This window comes from Harpia harpyja, chromosome 15 (genome assembly GCF_026419915.1).
Source record: "Harpia harpyja isolate bHarHar1 chromosome 15, bHarHar1 primary haplotype, whole genome shotgun sequence".
Lineage (NCBI taxonomy): Eukaryota > Metazoa > Chordata > Aves > Accipitriformes > Accipitridae > Harpia > Harpia harpyja.
The window spans coordinates 8,200,180-8,220,620 of NC_068954.1; the positions used below are offsets into that span (position 1 = coordinate 8,200,180).

General features: G+C 41.6%; 1 protein-coding gene across 5 annotated transcripts in view; it reads right to left on the reverse strand.

The window, feature by feature from the left end:
• Window positions 1-86: 86 nt before the first annotated feature.
• MFSD2B (MFSD2 lysolipid transporter B, sphingolipid) overlaps window positions 87-20,441 on the reverse strand; it is a 46,317-nt gene continuing 25,962 nt past the window's right edge. For all 5 annotated transcript variants that reach the window (XM_052809766.1, XM_052809768.1, XM_052809769.1 and 2 more), the window contains 6 exons: window positions 18,648-18,731; window positions 16,894-16,974; window positions 12,639-12,748; window positions 11,241-11,384; window positions 9,128-9,304; window positions 87-8,080 (listed from right to left, as the gene is read on the reverse strand). In XM_052809766.1, the coding sequence (XP_052665726.1) occupies window positions 8,023-8,080; window positions 9,128-9,304; window positions 11,241-11,384; window positions 12,639-12,748; window positions 16,894-16,974; window positions 18,648-18,731 (654 nt within the window). In that variant the 3' untranslated portion in view covers window positions 87-8,022. The remainder of the gene's footprint in view (window positions 8,081-9,127; window positions 9,305-11,240; window positions 11,385-12,638; window positions 12,749-16,893; window positions 16,975-18,647; window positions 18,732-20,441) is intronic.

A 20,441-nucleotide genomic window follows, 5' to 3' on the forward strand; every position in this document is an offset into this window, starting at 1 on the left:
GCTGAGCCCCCCACCCAGCCACTCACTCACTCCTCTGTCCAGGACAGGGGAGGATTGGAAGGGCAAAAGCAAGAACAACCCATGGGTTGAGATAAAGATAGTTTAATAGGTAAAACAAGCTGTGTTTGCAAGTCAAGCAAAATAAGGAATTTGCACAGTACGTCCCATCGACAGGCAGCTGTTCAGCAGCTTGTGGGAAAGCAAGGCTTTGGCATGTATAACGGTTACTTGGGTTTTGAGTGCCGTAACTCCGACCGTCCTCTCCTTTCTTGCAACTTTATGTGCTGAGCACGATGTCATATGGTCTGGGATATGCCTTTGGTCAGCTGGGGTCAGCTGTCCCAGCTGTGTCCCCTCCCAACTTCTTGTGCCCCCCCCACGCCTGCTCGCTGGTGGGACAGAGCCGGAAAAAGAGAAGGCCCTGATGCTGTGCAAGTGCTGCTCAGCAACAGCCAAAACATCGGTGGGTCATCAACACTGTCGTGGTCACAGATCCTAAGCACCGTACAGGCTGCTATGAAGAAAACTAACTCCGTCCCAGCCAGACCCAGTACATTGTTATAGGCATAAAGTGACTTCAGTTACATTTGAATAACAACATTTGCCAGTTAATATTTCTAAACATCTCTTCATATTGAAATTTTTCCCTTTGAAACAATATTGTTAATATTAACAACATTGCCTTCAATGCATCTCTTTTAATTTTCATAGCTAATATGTGCTGAACAGGCAGAAGGGAAGTCCCAATAACCCATCACCTTGAGAACATCCAATTTAAAGGCTGACAGAAGAAAATGTTCTATGGGCTTTTGTAGTGAGAGAGAGAAAATGCAAAGGTGAAATTTGGAAAACAGCACAAGTTTTTGTAGTATGGATTGCAGCACTGAAGAAAAGAGTAATCCAAGATTGCTACCCATAAAATTAAAGCATGATAACATTAAGCAGTTTATCAGGCTTTCACAGTGGCGCTTACTGCGTGAGAAGGAATCGAGTGATGATATTATAGAATTGGAGCTGCTGTCTCAGGACTAATGTAATCTCTTTTTTTATTGCCTATTTGGAAATTTAGCCACTGTCAAAAAATCATCTGTCCACAAAATCCAATACTAAAGATACAACATCAGTGAAAGCTGCAAAGAGCACTCAGTGTTGGGTGGTGCAACTAGAAGTTAACAGCTTTTGTTGCACAGGGGAGGAGGAAAACAGGTGAAATAATTTGGCAATTGTGGGCTTCATCCTGTACATAACAAGCATCTGTTCTCAGTAATTGTCACTGTTTAATCCGGAGGCAGTCCACAATCACCGTTACTCTAACCAAAAGCCACAAAGCCCAGTGGCAACCACCATGTAGACCAGTAGGTGACAAATCATTTTGTCCAAAGATCCTTGGCTTTTCCATTTGGCAGGATGCAAGAACACAGCACCAAGTAAATGGCTTCTCACAACCAGGCATCAAAGACATAAAAAAAAATAAATCAAAGCTTCTTGAAGCCAGAAACCTTAAAAATCAAATATAGCTTCTGCTGCCAAAGTCCCACCATGTTCCATTGCTTCATCCGCAGTGGGAGTGTTACACTTCAGGTGCAAATCAAATCATTCATCCTCAGCTACCAGCTGTGAGTTTTCCAAATGAAACAAGTGAAGAGGAAAAGTGGAGAGGTACAGGAACAAGTTGGAAAGCGAGGGTTTTTTTCCTCCATCCTGTTTCTTGTAACGTGGGCAGGTGCTGTGCTTCCTTTACCCCTAGCAGCTCCTTTTTTTTTTTTTTTTTTTTTTTTTTGGCATAGTGTGGGTTCCAACCCCAGCTGGTGGTGGGAAGAATCATCTTCCAGTAGCAGTCTATGCCCAACACAAAATGGGTTTGATGAATTAAACCTGTTGCCTACTCTGTCCCCGGTTTGTCCCATGAGATCCAAATCCCTCTTTCCTATTAGTCTTTATTACTTCTCCAGGGACATCTGGCTCTCCGGGCACCCCGAGCAACCACCCAAGCAGGGGCCACAGGCACACCAGTGTTCACCAAGTGCCACCGCTGACTACTCCAAAACTATGTCCAGTTTCAATTAATTTCTGGATTAACTCAGCCTGCCCTGCAATATGTCTTAGTCCTGGATTTATTGTACAGTTTCCTTGCTCAGATCCACCCTGTAGGCAACAAGTACAATACTGACTGCTGGCAAACAGGGAGGACATGGTGGGGTCTGAAAAGAAAGGTGAAGGAAAAGAAAGATTGAACTCTGTTTCCCTTTGTGTATCTTGCATGAGTTCCTTGTGTGTTACACCCTGCACTTGCCTACTGGTTCTCCTCATTTAGAGCGGGTCTATCAGGCACTTCCTAATTGGCTTTTTACTGTCCGCAGACACCAAGCCTGCAATCAGTACTCACAGCACTAGGACCAAAACACATTCCCTTCTGCGCTATGACACGGAGAAGGCTGACATCCCAGCATGTTTTCTAACTGTGCCCTCTGTCAAGCTCCTCATTATTTCAGTTGCACAGCCAGAATAATTAAGACACGTCCTTCTTAGCTTTTATAGCATTAGTTCTGCTGACTGTCCAGTTCCTGGGAATCCGCCAGCACTGAAATTCCACCCTGTTTGCTGCAGTCTCTGATCATCTCTTGAGTCAAGTTGCTGGTTTTTTCCATTGATCTGCTTTTGTATGAACACGGGCTCAGGCAGGGAATCAGGGAGGGACAAGCTGAGTGTGTGAGTATCTGGTAACCAGAAAGTGTTAATTGATGCTCTGCATGTGGCATTTGGGTCTCCACATCCAACATCTTTCCACCCGGTCATTGATGTCAATCCAAGAGCCCTTAGGAGAGGACTGCAGGGTGGTTTTAGGGACCTTTCTTCTCTTATGGCTCTTCTTTCACCCCTACAAGTCACTTTGGGAATTCTGGAGTTGCCCATTCTCTCTGCCTGGCCAGCTCAGCACAGCTGAGGCTTTGCCAGGAGTCTGGAGGTGGCTACAGTTCTGCATTCATCCCACACTGATGTCGGCAGGTACGTCTATGCACTCGGACTCACAATCTGACACAGCTAGCACTGGCAGAATTGCTCAAGCTGGATGTGGCAAATGTGCAGCTTCTTCTCGATGACTTTGAAGGTGACCAAGGGGTGAGTTTGTTCTGGAAATACAAGGGAAATACTTCCTCATGGGCTGCAGCCAATTTGGACAGAAACTTCTCAGCTGGTGTAAACCTGGTTCCATCACCATGATGACAAGCTGGTGGCCTGTGTTGGCCCTAGGCAGGTGAAAACATCCTCCAGGTAAAACAGAAATGAAAGTCAATGATGGAGAATACTAAGGTGAAAAGGAAATCCTTTTGATCCTTTGCTGAATATAGATGATTCCACATACATCAGCAAAGATGAGCGGGCAGGGGATGGGTGCTGGGTCTCCAAAGCGTACCTCCATTGATGAAGCTGCGCAAGTGACCGTCAGTTCCATGGGGCCTGAGCAATCCTTCCTCACCATCTACAGCAGAGTCCAGCAAAAACGAGGACAGAAAGCTGAAGGGTGTAGTTGAAGTTCATAGTCTTGTCTAACATCATTCAGGACAAGAAATAGATCAGGAAATAAGATTTATTTCTGCTTCCACACTTCTAGAGCAAACATTCATGTTTCCCTACCATCCAACAGCACTGCTGCTCTCCAGTTAGGGTTAGAGACTGCTGCTCTGTAATCATCTCTGAAATGATGTTGAGGACCCAACTTTTCTGCAGAGTGCCATGGCTCTGCACCATTCTCCCTCCGTTGTTTGTTCAGCTCTGTGTCATGCCAGTTTGTGTCTTTGGAGACTGTGTATTCTCAGGTGCAACACAGCAAAAAGTCTCCTCCTCTGCCTCAGGGACAGCAACACATGCTGCTACTGTGTCTTTTGAATGAAGCTTCCCAGGGAGATAGCATCTGTTTTATGCAGCAGATTTGGTGCTTAATGATGTGAAAGCCATCTGATTTCATACTTTAATCCTATAACATATACACATTTTTGTAACCATAATACTCAGCACTCTTGCCAGGTATCTGAGCCATGATCTTGCAGAGAGTTAAGGTGAAAAAAAAAAAAGCATTCAGTGCAGCACAAGGAACTTCTGATCTCTGAAACTGCAGGAAAACAGAAAACTCCTTCCCTCACCTGCTAGTTGTATGAATCCAACTGATGTTTCCATCAGTCTAGAAGTTTTCTGAAGGGAAAGACTCTATTGTGGCACTTTGAGACTGTTTTTTACCTAACTATGACATGAAATTCATACAAGGTATGTGATTGACCCCTATACACTAGATTGCTACTGGCTGTACCCTACTGCATGAGACTTTGAACTAACTTGCCTTCTCCATCTTCAAAGAGCTGGACAACAAATACCAGGTCTTAAATGACCTGAGTTTCCCTCAAGGAAACTCCTCTTCTCAAGAAGACTGATTTAATTCTGAGTTTTCTATCTACAGCCCAGAAAGGCAAATAGAAAAGGAGATGAACAAGTGATATTTGGCAACAAACTATGAACACAAAAAAGCAGGGTTTGGCTTTAAACATTGTCCACTTCAACTATGTTACTTGGAATGCAGAAGGTGAATAGAGATGAGAGGATGCAGTAGGGATTGAATCTAGCGGCAATTCTTATAAGGTGCAGACGTGACTTAAGGAATTAGTTCCCAAATCTACAGAGCCCTTCCTGAAAACCCAGTGACCTGAAACTGAAGGTCCCAGCCTTCAGGGACTCCCCAGAGACAGACATCTGAGGTGGTATTCACCTATTAAAATGGGGGACTCAGCACAAGTGATCTAATCCACCTAAGCCATGGCAGGTCAGCAAGCTCAGGGACAGACAGGGTGCAGCAGGGCTGGAGAACACGGTTGCAGGAGACACGGCTGGTGGTGGTGGCTAACAGCAACCCCCTCCTTCAGTGCCTGATGGGGAACGGTGGCTTGCCTACGTGGTTAGCTGTGACCCACGGTTAGACTGATCACCAGCAGTAATGCTCAGGAAGCCCATATAACCTTGGAAGGTTTCAACATTATTTTTAGGCAGAAACTACAAGGGTGGTGAAGCTGGAAGAGATGACTAGTGACTAGCTCAGCTACCGACTATACCAGCAATCAGCCCAGTATAGAAGATTTGGGCTGTCATCATTATACTTCAGCAAGGGCAAGGAATGGGCATGGTTTGCTTTATGGGGGACTACCCAGTGACACGTAACTCTGTTAACCTTTTCTTCCTCTATTTGTGTAAATCCATTTGTTGGAACTGCTTGCGTGCAGGTGGGGAAGTGCTGTCCATTAGGCACCCAGCTGGCTTAACCCAATCTCCCATATTCTTACAACTGTATTTGGGTGCTACTTGGATGAGAGCCCCTGGGGATTGAACCTGGCCCTTGTTACTGCCAGTCAGTGCAAGGCAGGAGGCTTACATTAGATTAGCGTTTAATCTGAATGGTTGTCAATATAAGAACCTGCTTCTTTCAGTCACATGTTCCGAACATACTTAAGGCATACACATCACTTAAAACTGACAAGGAGACGTATAAAAGTTCATTCATTTTACAGCACCAACACTGAGCCCTAAAAAAAAGAAAATTACAAAAAAAAAGATCTTACCCTGCACTTACTCTTCCATTCTTTTTACTTACAAAAATACATTCATTTTCTTAACAAAAGTACAACTCTGATAATCAAATAAAATAATGAGATTTTCAAAATATAAAAATACTCTGCTGCTACATTTCATCTACAGAAGCTTTCTATTTGATTTTGGCAGTTCCCTTTATTACTACCATATGCAAAGCGAGGACTGAATGCAGGTAAATATCACATTGTCTCTCTGGAAAGAGGAAAACAGTTTATAATCAACTAAGTTTACCTTGCAAGAGAGTGAATTCAGATTCAGTGTTGTGCAATTTAGAGGCAGCTGCACAACTGATCTAGAAATAATATCTTAAGCCACATTCAAATTACTCCAATCAACCACAGCCAGCAGTTTCTGCAACCCTTTTATCACTGGGCTAAGTATTCGGCTTATGTAAACTGACACGGATCCACTGCCTTGTAGCTACAGATTTATAACAGCTGAAAACATAACCCATTAAAAAACATTAACGGCCTTTACTGGGACTTCTGGTTGTTTTTAAAGACGACTATTCAGAAATACGCAAATATAAAAAAATAAATCAAACCCTCAAAACTGTTTTCTATGATGTTTTGGAGCTATGTGATATTACTGCATAACTTACCTACTTCAAAGTGCAGTAAATCTACTATTTCAAATTCCATCAGACTCAAAATTGGGTTTTTTTGTTGTAAACACATATGCCCCGGGCATACATATCTTGATTTGTCCAAGAACTGAAACAAAAAATCCCCAGCCTTAGATGTCAATTCAACAGAAGTCTTAAACATAGTTAACTCTTACCCACGCATACTCAAAATATCCCTAAAAGCTCACTCACGATTAAGTGTTTTGCTGAATTAGGACAGTTCATTAGGCCTTAGACTTCAAACTTTCCTGAAAAGGTTTCAGTATTAAACTTGATGAGACACTCAATGGATGCACTGATTTTACTTTACAATGTCTTTCAGTAAAAGCCTTCCCAGTTCCCCAGCACTGGAGTCACTTCCCAGATGGCCCTGAGCAAATTACTTGTAGTCACTGCCTCCAGTGACACCTACGGCAAGTGCTCCCTAACAGCGGCAAGCCAGTCCTCCAGAGGCACTTCCAGTATAAAATAAAGGCACCCTCCCACATATTCATGCAGTGAAGTCAGTGGGCTGTGTCTTGTCTTGCATTGTGCTAATTTCTTCAAGGTGAACAAGCCTTCAACTCTGGGATTCATCACTCTCCCCTCCAGATATAGTTACGTCTTCAGAGTCCAGTCATTTTAGCTTAAGCTTGGAGCCAGCCTCTGGAGGTCTCTGTATCTCCACTGACTACAGAAGCAGCCCAGAATGACCAGGTCTGAACTTAAGTGCTCCAGAAAGTATCTGAGGTTAGGTGTGTCTTTCACCTACAAAATGAGTTCAGCACTGTGAATCTATAGTAGAAATGAGGTTTCAGTTAATGTATCTAAAGCATGATGACATATCCCTGACTGAAAAAAAATCACCATTTAAAAGTCAGGTGTAGCCTCATTATTATAAAACACTGTGTGCAAGCTGAGATTAACAGCCATGCCATGGTGTTTTGTGAGGCAGAGAGCCTACACCACATGAGAAGTGGGTGAGTATCATGATTACTTAAAGGCCAAAATTTACAGAAATTTGAATGGCATAGTCTAATTTTTGGAAGGGACTACTGATTTGGGGTATCCTGAGTAGAGATTATGTTTTTGAAAATGTTAAGTACTCATTCTCTGACAAAGATGAGTTTACAGGTGTCAGAAGCAAGGAACTCTAGTAATGAGAAATGTAAGGTTCTGTTTCACATAAAAATCTATAAGTTAAATTACATCAAAATCTCTTTCAGAAAAAACTCTGTGTGAGAAAATCCTCAAAACGTGCCTGCATCAGTGATTTGCTTCATTTCAAAACAAAGTAAATCCTAACTTCGTATAGCATACTTCAGGATTCCCAAGTGCTTACCAGACACAACAGTGTGCAATTTATAGGTAGACTTTTTGTTCAAAATCCACCCCAGGCTCTAAGGGTGAAATACATCACATGAGTTAAAATTTGGGTTGTGCATCACATTTACACTTTTTTCCCTTGTTCTACAAGTCCCTAGAATCTCCTGTTGCAATGAAATCACAGCCTTCTGTTAATCATTGAAAAACGAACAAAAAACTCCCAAGCCTTCAATAGCTTATGTTCCTGAACATTTGTAATGTCTTTTTTAGCACAGTGCATGGAGTTCAATATATATTTTGCATGGTGGTGTCCTCTCTTAATTTCATTACTGACAATGTCAGAATGATCCTTTATCCTTTTTGATAAAATGTGAGCAGAGAAATGTCCCAGAAGACTCTCACAGAGTTTGTGCATGGGATGCGAGACTGTATTTGGAAAGTCACTGTATTCAGAGCTTTCAGACAGAAGTGTCCTCTTTATGGTCATCCAGGTTCTCTGTGCTTTGATGGCTCCTTCTGTTAAAAGCAGAACAAATGATACATGAACACACTTCTGGCTTTTATTGCTAACTAATCAAGCTACAGTCTAGCAATCTCAAACAACTGAGAACCACCAGCAAGGTGTAGTTGTTATGGACAGTGACTAAAGTACCTAAACAGGAGGACCAGTCCCATTTTAGATTGTTTAGCCTGTCCCCTCTGGTCTGCAGCTGCCACTCAAGAAAGCAGCTGGTGCACGAGAGGCCTGTGCCATATCTGCCAACCCCATGCAGGTATCTTAGATACCTCAGGGCAATGAAGTGGTCCCAGATACCCACGCTTAGGGCCTGGAATCGATCCCTTGACAGGGAAATCAGTTTCCAACTCCATTAACTTGGGACAATAAAAACAAGATGGAGTAACAATATATGTCGATATTTAATCCATCAATCTGCTAGGATAGACTGTTCTTACATATGTCCTCAGTATACTAAGGCTTCATTTGACAGAGGTGGGTAATTTTGAGCTAGGCAAGATTTTCTTTGGAGAGGGAGGAAAGGGGAAGAAGGCAGAGTGATAGGGTAAAAAAGGGAAAGAACAGCTCAAAGCTCTCCTTTCTTTTTCTCCCACGATCTTTCCTGCCTACGCCTCTGAATGGTTTGGATGTTTTTCATATGCCATAAACACCAAGAATGCAGTCAAGAATCCCATTTTCTTCCATATACAAGTAAATTGTAACTATTGACATTTTCTCCAGAAATTTAATCTATGTAGAATATTCTTCATTTCTGGCTTGAAATACTGCCCTGCAATACTGCTTTGTGCACCACCCCAGAGAAAAAGTAAAATATAGCAGCCAATATATCTGATAAATGGTCCTCTAAGCAGGTAGTACAACACTACAAAAATAAGATACTGGAGCATGTAATGGTACCATTCAGTTAATAATTCAGCTAATAGAGTGTTGTTTTGTTTTGTTGTAAGGAACATAGAGGTGTATATTGGTAGCTAATAATTTTTGCCCAGTATGACTAAGAGCTGCTGCGGTGATGTTACTGCTGTTTGCTGCCAGTTCAAACCTACCTTAACACTTCAAGTGCAAGCTTTGTTTCCTTCCGACTTTCTTCAGTGATTGGGTAGAAAAGAAGTATAAATAAACCTACAAGGATGAGGATAGCAGGGACCACTCCAATGAGGATTTTCAGTGTGAGGATCACATCGTTGGATTGTCTGCACATCCCTGGCTTGTATCCAGTAAAGCTAAACAAATGGAAATAACAGTGGTGTGTGTGTATGTCCAAAGCTAAAAGGCAGTTGTTCATCTGAAGGCCCCCTTCCTGGGTCACTCCTTTCCCCCAAAACTCTTTAAGACTTTTTTCCCCTACACCTCACTTTTTCCTTCCCCTCATTACATGTTTCAAATCTTGTTTTTCAAATCTCATCTTTGTGCTCGATTTACAGATAACTGCATTACCTCTGCATTTTCTCATTATTATTATGTAACATTTAACTACTAAGAGAAGCATGGAATCCCATGTAACGAAATTGATCTGTTATGTGTTTCCTATTAATATTCAGCCAAGTATTTAGGCTCTGCTTTAAAAGTGTGCAAGTAATCTGACCAATTTCAACAGCAATAATTAACTTTAATTTAAACACACACTTAAGCACTCTTCTCAAGATAGACAAATTTACTCAAGTGCTTAGAGTTAGGTACACACTTACAGCTCATTGATTTAGGTCTTTTATGCAGTCCCACAACTGCTGATATACTCAAATTTCCATTCCCAATTTGTGGAATGATTTTATTTTCCTCTGAACACACACCTATCAAAGCTTAAGCTCATTTGGCATCACTGTCTTCTGTGTTCTCCCACAAACATCTGCCTTGGCAAATTGCTGGGAGCTAACCGGAATGCAATTGAAAAGGGGCTAATTGGTGAACAGCGATTTGTTTGAGGGTGTGTGCTGCTTTTGGCTGGGATAGAGTAAATTTTCTTCATAGTAGCTAGTATGGGACTATGTTTGGGATTTGTGCTGAAAACAGTGTTGATAATACAGTAACCATTACGCGTGATGGAGAGCCCTGCTTTCCTGGAGATGGCTGAACACCTGCCTGCTGATGGGAAGTAGTGAATGAATTCCTGTTTTGCTTTGCTTGCGTGCACGGCTTTTGCTTTACCTATTAAACTGTCTTTATCTCAACCCACGAGTTTTCTCACTTTTACCCTTCTGATTCTCTTCCCCATCCCACTGGGGGGGGAGTGCACGAGCGGCGGAGTGGTGCTTAGTTGCCAGCTGGGTTTAAACCACGACAGGGTGTTAGCAGTAAGCATCTAAAATTCCTAAGCTTGAAATGTTCAGCCAAGCACTGCCTGTTATTTAGCAGTTTCGGCTGAAGGCCCTGAAGCAAAACATTCTGGTTACCAAAATCTAACTTGGAGCCAAGGGCTAGATAGTATTTCAGACAAGTTCCCTTCTAAGTGTTTATTGTGTGTTTGTGTGCTGTATGTATACTGAAACCTAGCAGCTGCAGGCAAAGGCCCTTTCTGCTAGGTCATGCACAAAAGCAGGGCAGGAGATGGCTGACCACCTTCTCAACCTGACTGTCCAGTCAGAACAGACAAGGCAAAAGTAGAAGGAGAACACAAAGCATCTTCCAAACTGACATGGTCTAGGTGATGGGCAGAGCTGTGAGAAAGACTCTGTTCCTGACTCCGATCAGTGTCCAGTTCCCTAAAACCATGCAGGAATCGGTGATCCTTTTATGCTGAACAGGCCACTAGGCACCCCTGAAAGCCCTCCAGTCCATGTAAAGACTTACAAGCTCATATACAGAGTCCAACCCAGATGCAACAGGGAATGCACAAAGCAGCTGTATCACTTGTGGGGGACCTTCATCTGCTGAGCTTTCACGTTTAGTTCTTTATTCATATAAGCCACTAAAATTTACATGAGTAATTTGGAAAAAGGAAAATCTAAAGGGAAGTCAGGTCCTTCTGAACTGAAACATGTTAGGGCAGGCAGCTTAATGCTCAGTGGTCTGGCTTAGATGATAACAATCCTGTCTTTAGTGGTTAGACATCTGGAGCTGCTGGCACTTTCAGGCTCAGGGCAAAAAGGCAATTAACTCTACAGGGTAAAGGCAGAATGCTTTCAGAGTAGATCCACTAAATGGAAACACAGTGTTACTTACTCCAGGCCTGCTGCAGAAATTCCTAAGCCAATTCCTGCTGACATCTTGGTAAAGAAAACGTAAGAAGAATAGAAAATAGTTTCATGTCCTTTTCCATGAGGATTCTGCAGGCGAAAGTTATCAACAACATCAGGCAGCATTGACCTAGAGATGAGCAACATACAAGAAAACCTCAAGCCAAAATCTCTTCTCAAAGTCCAAACTTTCTGAAAGAGTATACCCCTCCTCCCTTCTTAAGATCTTATTGAGGTAGTCATGCACATGAAAGAATCCAGTTCAAAAAGTTCTACTGCTGGACAGGAGGGCAAAAATCCATGTAAGAAACACATGGCCACATATTATGAAGTAGAAAACCAGCTGAAAAACTATCAAACACCTGCTGGGAGGTGACAGAATTCTTTAGACTGACTGTCATTCCAATCAGAAGTTGTAATACTAAAAAAAGAACAACAAAAAACATGTTTCTTAAGATTTCAAGGGGCTCTGAATCTCTGAATAGTTTCACTCTGAAATAACTCTTTTGACAAGCTAACAAAATTTTCAGAAACCAATGAGGCCTATTCTCTCTCTATTTCAAAGAGACTGAATTTGGTAATGGGGAATCAGAATGGAAGCTGCTCAAATATCAACTGTGAATTGACATTTTATTTCCAATATATGTCATGATTTACTGTTAGAAAAAGGGCTTCTCACCCTCTGTGCAGAAAAGCTTATGTAGTCTGACAGCTTATTTCAAACTATGTTTCCATGATCTCTTGGAGTTTTCAGGGCATTGTACAAATGAGTAATGCAAAACAGCTCTCAGCAGCGGTCTTACTTTCTGGTCAGTTTGATTGAATAATAATTACTCCCTTCGGAGAGAAAATGTCCCACCCTGCTCACCCTTGAGTAGTTTTTTTTACCCACATGTTTTCAGTCCTCAAGAGAAAAGGACCTTGAATTCTCAGTTTCTTTTAATCATATTTTTGTGTTATTTAATCTATAACAGAGGACTGCTCAATCAGGGATATATAGCTTGGCTTACGTTTCCTCTGCTACGTTCTTAATTGCTCAGCATTAATTGATTTATCTAACTTCATCATTCCTGTAGTTCTGTTAGAAACCAAACCTAGGCAACTGATTTACTGTTATCACAAGTTGTATAGCTACTTAGATTATTGATTCATCTACATACTCTTATGTACAAAGACCAGCTACAGTTACAGTAGACGTAATCTGTTAATAACAGGGCAACCAAAGTCACGTCATTGCAAATAGCCTCTATTATAAAAGCAGAAAAAGATTCTTGGAAGAAGTGACTCTTGCCAAACTCTGCCTCTTTCAGAGGCAAATTCCATGCAGTAGTACGTACATGCAGACATATACCCCTTCCCCAACTCAGATGTAAAATTCTCCTACCATGGCAACAGAAGAGATGCTGCAATGCTCAGACCAGAGACAAACGCCACTAAGTAAGCCAGGATCAGGTTTGGAATGGTCACTAGCATGACTGCAAAAGGAATCATCCACTGAAGACGAAGAAAAACAGTACATTTAACTTACATTACGCACTGCTCAATGGTATATAGACAGTTCCCTTCAAAATATAAGATTGTGTTACAAAACAGTTCATGCACAGCAACACCTAATACTTCAGTATTTTTGTGAAATGACATTTCCAAAGAGCCCTGAGCCAATCTCTATTTACCTATTCAGAATAATCAGAGAAAAACAGGACAAGCAATGTTAGTGCCTTCTCTGTTAGCAGTATTAGGGCTATAACTGCACTAGTAAATTGAACAGTCCCAAGACCCTATTTATCAGTCATGAGGCCAGCTGGCAGACCCTGGCCACATTCATACTCCTAAACATTCACAGTCTCCAAAAGAAGTGTGGCCATATAAATACTTTTTGTGAAGAGCCCTTAAGTGGGCTAGTTCCCAAACTGTGCTCAGATATTTCTTGGGAGATTGCTAATCAGCTTGTGCTAAGATTTTTCTGCCAGTTTAGTAATAGTGATGACCAACCACCGGTTTCTGTCCTAGGCCAGTGGAACTATTTAATTCACTGAGACAAAACATTGAAACATCATCACACTGCATTTCAAGCGGAGGGGCAGGGGTTCAACAGTCATTTTAAACCGTAAATATCCTATTTCACAGATCATCTTGAGTCTTGAATAAAGAAGAGTTTGCTTACACCTTCATTTCCAATGACCACTTTAAAGTAATCTAGGTACTCTGCAATAACTAAAACCAGGAAGGCAATGTGGTTTACTCCCATTCCACACACCCAGATAGGCTCATGACACTGCACAAGTCACTAAGGCTACTCTCAAAACCAAACTAATTTGGGATGCTCAGGATTTGTTTTCTGGCAGTACTTAAAACCACCTGATTTCCTCAACTTCTGCTTGAGGCAATGGGCTTACAGGATTGAAAATCCACTATTTTAAATGCTGATTGAATGCATACAGCCCAGCTGCCCTGTACACATCACATGCTCCATCTCCCACGCCTGTGAACCATGGGCACAGCACATGTAGAATCCAGAACCAGGGGCTTATCCACAGGGCTTTTTAATGATGGGGGATTAGTTTAACGTTAAGTGTTTCAATCCTCTATACTTGCAGCTTGGGAGCTGAGCGTATGAGAAGAGCTTTCACAGAGAGTGATTCCCCTAAGCACTGCTATTTACAGTTCTGTATGATAAGTGATTCTGGGAGTCCTGGAGTCTAATCCATTATGTTTATGTTTTAAATGCATTTCCCATCTAAAGCATTTGCTCCTAACCTAAGGAGGCAGAAAATAACCTTTCCTGACTGCAACTTCCCAGCACAGACAGATAATCCTTGCATTAGCCCAATGCTGTGGCAAAATCGTTATTTCACCACAAGAGAGCACTCCAGCAATACAAGATTTTATGTTGCCTATAAGCAATTTCATGACTGCCTTATGCTCCACACGGGGCACCCACTCAGAAACCAAAGCACTTAAACAAAATTCTAGATCGATAATAATAATCATTGTAACTGTAATTTTCTACTGAAAGAGAAGCACGACCCGCAGGACTGAGGCTACAATGCCTTAAAGTCTCACACATGCAACGGTAGTGCAATCACAGGGCCAGTGTTCCTGCTGTAATAAACAGCTAATGCATCTCCTTCTTTCCAACTTTAAAGCAAATACTCCGTTATTGGCACCCTGCTCCCTAGTCACAGGGCCTGCTGCCCTCCGAGTCATAAACAATATCCTACAGTTATCACGTGTCTTTTGTCCATTCCCAGACAGCACTATTGAAGGCGACCATGCTGGGATGCTAAAGGTGGTACTGGCCTGTGCAGCAGCACATTATGAAGGGCAAATTAGGAAAAGGTGCAGCTAGGATGCGAGTGGAAATGGGGATGGGAGGGTGGAAAAGGGACTGCACAGCCAGGATTCACCCAAGGGCATGCCTCTATGCTGCGCAGTGCTGATAGATGGCAAATAAACAATTGTGTATGTGTGGGGAGGTGAAAAGATTGGAGGCGTTTTTGGATTTGTTTTTATTTTTTACTAAATCCTCCAAAACCCGCAGCCAAAAGCTATTATTAGCTAGGATGGAAGCTAGAGTTGTGAGAGTGAGCAATATTCCAGTTTCAGACACCTTGCCAAAACCATGAACCAACAAGCTGCCACACTTCTTAACATTTCTCATGACAGCTTCACCTCCAGTCACCAGCTGAGAGACTTACTGATTCTAAGTTCAACGTTTTCCCCATGAGGGCAGAGCAGACAATCTAAATGAACATAGCATGTGGAAGCAGATGCAAATAAACAGAGGAGAATAATTCCTACCTAGCCTGTGCGCCAGCCTGATCACAGGAAGAATGCTATCAAGGATCCTGCTTGGGCATGACCGTATACCTCCAGAAAGTCTAGGCTTTAAACTTCCAGGAAGTTTAGATAATTAGTCAGTACTTAGACTGTTGGCCATCTCTTGTGGAGGAATGAGTAAAAGGGGAGCAATATCAGTGGCAGGAAGCCAAGATTCTTGTTGCTTATCTACCTACCCTGCCTTCTATACTCTTTCAGGGGTCTCTTCGACATAGGACCACTTTAACAGGAAAAATTAGTCTGGAGCAGTGTGAAATTTTTTTCAGGAAACTGAATTTCAAATTACACCTTCACCCTGAAATCTGAGTAAGGTTTTGGAGAAAAAAAACCTTGTTTTCTCCCCTGTCTCCTTCCCTTCCAGAAGAACATTCCCCAGTGACAAACACAGGAGCCTTAAATGATGTGATTTTATTTCACAGTGAGAGAGAACAGATTAGTTGTACAGATCACACAAGCTGGTAGTATAGGAAGCCCCTGTGATGCATTGCCAGACACAAAATCCATCACTGAGCACACACTGAGTCCCTTGAGAAATGTCTACAAGGTGAAATAAAGAGATGGCTTTTTTCAGTCCAGCCCCCACTTAGACCATAACACAGTCAAGCAACTCAACTGTAAAATTAAGTTAAACCATGTTTACAGAGGTGCTGACAGGCTTTCCAGTCATGTTAAACTAAATTTATAGAGCCAAGTTGGTTGAAGAAAGCATTTTTCGTAGCCAAGTAGACAGAGGAGGAGATTTCCTAAGGAGGAAATCTGCATTCCCTGGTCCAGTCAATGGTCCAATACCGCTTTTGGCAATTCTCTTTGCTGAAGTGGTAAAAAGAAATGAGGATGGGACTTGGATTCCAGATGCCTACTTCAAAACACATAACCATTCAGCATATTTGGAACTTGGGTTTTAAAGTTACTTCTGATTCTTTGGAAGTCATTCCAACACACAGATTTGAATTCCAAAAATTACTGTTCAATTATATTCAACAATTGTCACCAGACTTAAACTTTGTTCAGATTTTGACATATAGCTTCAGGCTAGATTTTCCAAGTCCTCATGCTTTGTTGTGCACAAGGCAGACAATTTTTCTTTCCTCTTTCATAAGTAATTGAAGGTAAACAGGGGAAAAATGGGGAGGAATAGGCCTATACAATGACTCACTGAGGATGATGACAGAAAATTGCTGCTGCCTGCACTAAGTGAAGGACTTAAAATAATCCATCAGAGATGAGGGCAGGCTTGCTGAGCTGGCTTTGCAGAGATGAGTCAAAGTTAAACTAGGCTTCTTTTCTCAGGTAGGTCACCTATTTCTTTACTTTACTAATAACTGTCCATCTCCATTCAGAGGGATGTGGGCAGCCCTGCCTTCTTACGTTTCTAGGGAAGGATGAATAACAGACTTCTGTTTCCTCCTCTGTGACTGAATTACAGATGCAGTCAACTCAGCACCATATACAAAGACAAAACAAGCCTTGTACAACAGATAACTTGTCAATCTGAAGCAACAGAGATCTGAATTTATAAAATCTCATTGGGGTTCACTTCTGAGAGCAGTCAAATGCAGAGCTTGTGCAGATTCTTAAATAAACTTGGACCTCCCTTCAGCATCAATCCATTTCTCAAAAGTTTCTCTTGGAAACTTGGAATGTGTCTGAAATTTGGTATAACGATTTAAAACTAACCCTAAAACTGAGCAAATTTCATGTAGCTTGAGGTTATAAGCACTTGAAAGAGCTCCTGAAGTGGCTCCAGTTGTCAAATGAAGTGAGCACAAGCAGATTTTTTTCTCAAAGGATTTGCTTACCGAAATCCCACATGCTGCACACTTCTTGCCAAATCGCTGCAGAAACTTCTGCCAGAACGGAATGCTCACAGCTGCCGATACCTACAATTGACAAAAACCCATATCCGTACTGTGCTTACTGCCACTCTCTTCTTCAGCTGTAGAGCTCACAGACATCTTTTTGTCTAGTACCTTACAGTCTGAAAGGAAGGTGAACTTGCAGATTCCTGTTTCTCCTCATCCTTTGAGTGATTTTTTTTTTTAATTCACTATTATGTATTATAAACAAAAGCTATCCATGAGAGAATTTTCCACAGTCAAATATCAGAAGGCAGTGTCTTAAAAATTCCCTTTCCTAATGTAAGCCACAGCAGTTAGCTATACATGATACGGTCATTAAAGTTCAAAGATGCTGCAAATAGTCATACTTTGCTAATGCCTTTTGCCTCATTATCTAAACCTGAAAAATGATAAGTGAATTAAGCTCTACCCCATTGTACAGGAAGAAAGCTGAAGCACAAGATACACTTATCTTAAGATATACTTAGAGTACATATCCCATACTACATGTTTATTCTTAGGAACAACCTGTAAGAGAAATAGTCACTTACAGTCAACATTACCATTTCATATACTGTAATACTCACCTGGTAACAGGAACAACCACAGGCAACATAGTACCAATGCACCCAAGTATTGCTACTAATGACAGTCTTATCATTGACCTAAATTCAAATGTCATCTCATTGTTAGAGTTATATTCTACTCTTTACTGACTTTACTGCCTCTTGCTTCTTTTCTTGGTGTCCATTGCTTGCAGAGCCTTAAGATACCAAGCAGTCATCCCTTGCTCTCCAACATTTTGGTTTTAATAATTGGAAAAGATCTGTCTTATTAATGTGGGAAAGGAAGAATCAAAAAGGGGAAGAAAGGGTGAAAGGGTGGGGCGCTGGGACCAAGAAGTAGAAATGAAGTTCCCCTCAGATGGTTCCACAAAGTCTCTGTGCCAAATGGGTCAGAAATCATGCAACAGCTTCCCTGAAAATGACTGCTGCAGTATTCTATATGGTAGACAAATTCTCTACAAAATATTTCAAATTGCAGTACATGCACATCCCAGTAATTATGCAGCATTAAATGTTCTACTTGTGTTAAAAGGACTTTGGTCAGAAGGATGAAAATGGCAGTTTTCAATTAATATTACTTGTAACCACGAAGTAAATCATGCAATACAGGAGCAGTGTGTAACTGAGTTACAAGTACCACCTAAGCAAGCAGAATTCTACCTCTGCATGTCAAGAAAAAGATTCTGTAAAAGGATCTTTTTATCACATTGCCAATTGCTTTAGAGAGGAATCTTCATATCTCTGGATATTTAAAATATTTATCCTTGCAAACTGCCTAGCCCAGAAGGCTCATGTGTATGAGTACACAAATTAAAGTTGTTTAATTTTCAGCATATCAGACTGGGGAAAGGGAAAAAGGAGCTAAGATTCCAGACCTCATTTCTGGCAGGAGCTTTCGTCCTTTATAGGAGCAGAAAGTGACTTACAGGTAAAAGCAACAAGGAATTAATTAAAAGCTCCAAAACATTAATTTTTTTAGAAGTACAGTAGGGAACACCAGCTTTATTTCAAACAGGCAGTGGAAAAGATGGTGTAGCTTCCTAACAGCTCTGTCTAGACACAAAACTCTTCTTGTCTTCTGTTATTTTGTGCCAAAAAACAGTGAGAACCAGCTATCAAATAAAAATATGGGAGAGACATGCAACTCACCAAGATGGTCACCACCAAATACTGGAAGTGATTGCGAAGATCAGCAGCATGAGTGCAGAAAAGGACAAAGTTGCTCTGTTCCAGCTGTTGAATTGAAGACATTTGGTGACCACCAAAAAAGAAAGGAACATTAAAAAAGACAAAAATGACTTCACACTCCATACTAGCCAAACATAGTTGGTGACTGATTTGTTAAATGTAGAATTCGGGAGTCTCATTCTTCCCTCGTTTGCAACAAATTAAAGAAGCAATAACTCTCCTGCTATTGCTGGAGTAACATACCAATAATATTGGGGCAATCAAGAGGTAAACCATGCACCTAATACAGCATAAAAATGACCAAAACAGGAACTGTCTTATGAGAGAATTCTGTTTAAAGGCTTTATTCCTGATGTTGCAATTGCCTTGTGTTGTTGTCACAGCTGCAGACTACTGCAAGAAATTGCCCTTCCTTTTCCATAGCAATGCCATAAATCTTTCACCAGAAGCTCTGACTCCAAAACAAGTTACTCTTCAGCTGCAATTACACTCATGCCAACTTCCTGTAGTAAAGCAGCTAACTGCTAGTTTTGTATACAACCTTGGCTATGGAGTGTAGCTTTGGGTCAGACATCTCCGTAAGTCTGAGTACTCATTGGATGGGAGGATCTAGCTGCACTGTGTTGTAATGACAGATGAAGCCACTGCCACCATGCTTTTGCAGAATTCAGGGGGGTTCTGAATACCAGAATATGGTTCAGGCCCAGATCCAGCAATTTTGCAGAAGTGGAACAACAGAGGAGGATTTAATAATCATGCCACAGCAGTATGATCAACTCTTGCTCCTTTGTGTGCTTGTAGATTATAAGTGGCCAATCATCTGTATACAAATTAGGATAAAAGATATATCCTTTCTCCATTGCCACCAAAACCTTCCCTAGCTTGTGTCCCAGTTCACCTGCCTTCATTTTAGATGTAGAGTATCACGCTCTGGGATTATGGCCAATGCATCTTTACCTGTCTGTTCCTTTGCTCACCAGTAATCCACTCACTAAATTCCACGAAGTCAGTGGAACAATAGCAAGGGTTGCTCACGCTGGCTGAACTGGAGCAATACCGCTTCCAGCTTCTGCCTCCCCTCACACCTTCCCTTCATTTTGTACAAATAGAAAAATAAAGAGATGTGGACTGACAGAAGTTCTTTTCCTCTCTGGGTGTTGTCAGCAAGTAGTTGGCTGCAGCAACCAGATGTGCGCTGTATCCTTACTGACTGAATGGATACTGGAAGGGTCCGGACCATAGGGGACTTTTCGCCTTTCATCTTCTCCCTGTCTCTACTGTTGTTCACAGTGCCTGCAGCTCCCAGATATAAGCAGAAATGCTTCTGCTATTCCAGCAAGGACTGACAGATGGTGTAAAGGACAGCCTACTAACTGTGCCCAAATCCAGGCCAACAGGAAACTTCAGCGATTCTTTGGCAAACAGACTTTTAAGCAGCCCTTCCAAGGAACTTACTAATTCACCAGGACTGCTGGTGAACACAGTACTGCTCTCTTACATGCCCTGTTCTTGCCCTCTGTCCTGATATTTACTTGATCAATGGCTCATGTGACTAAGAGTCTGTTGACAAAAATGTGAATATTATTTGTTTTTCAAAATAAAGCCAACTTCAACTGATATGTACAGGTTCATGTTAAAATAGCACATTTCCCGAGTTGACCATAGCTCAAAAATCAAGCTTTAAAAAGATTGATGGACTATGGGGAGTAAGGGTTTCTTACTGAGTGGCTTTAAGTTTTTCTACAGCTTCTCTCA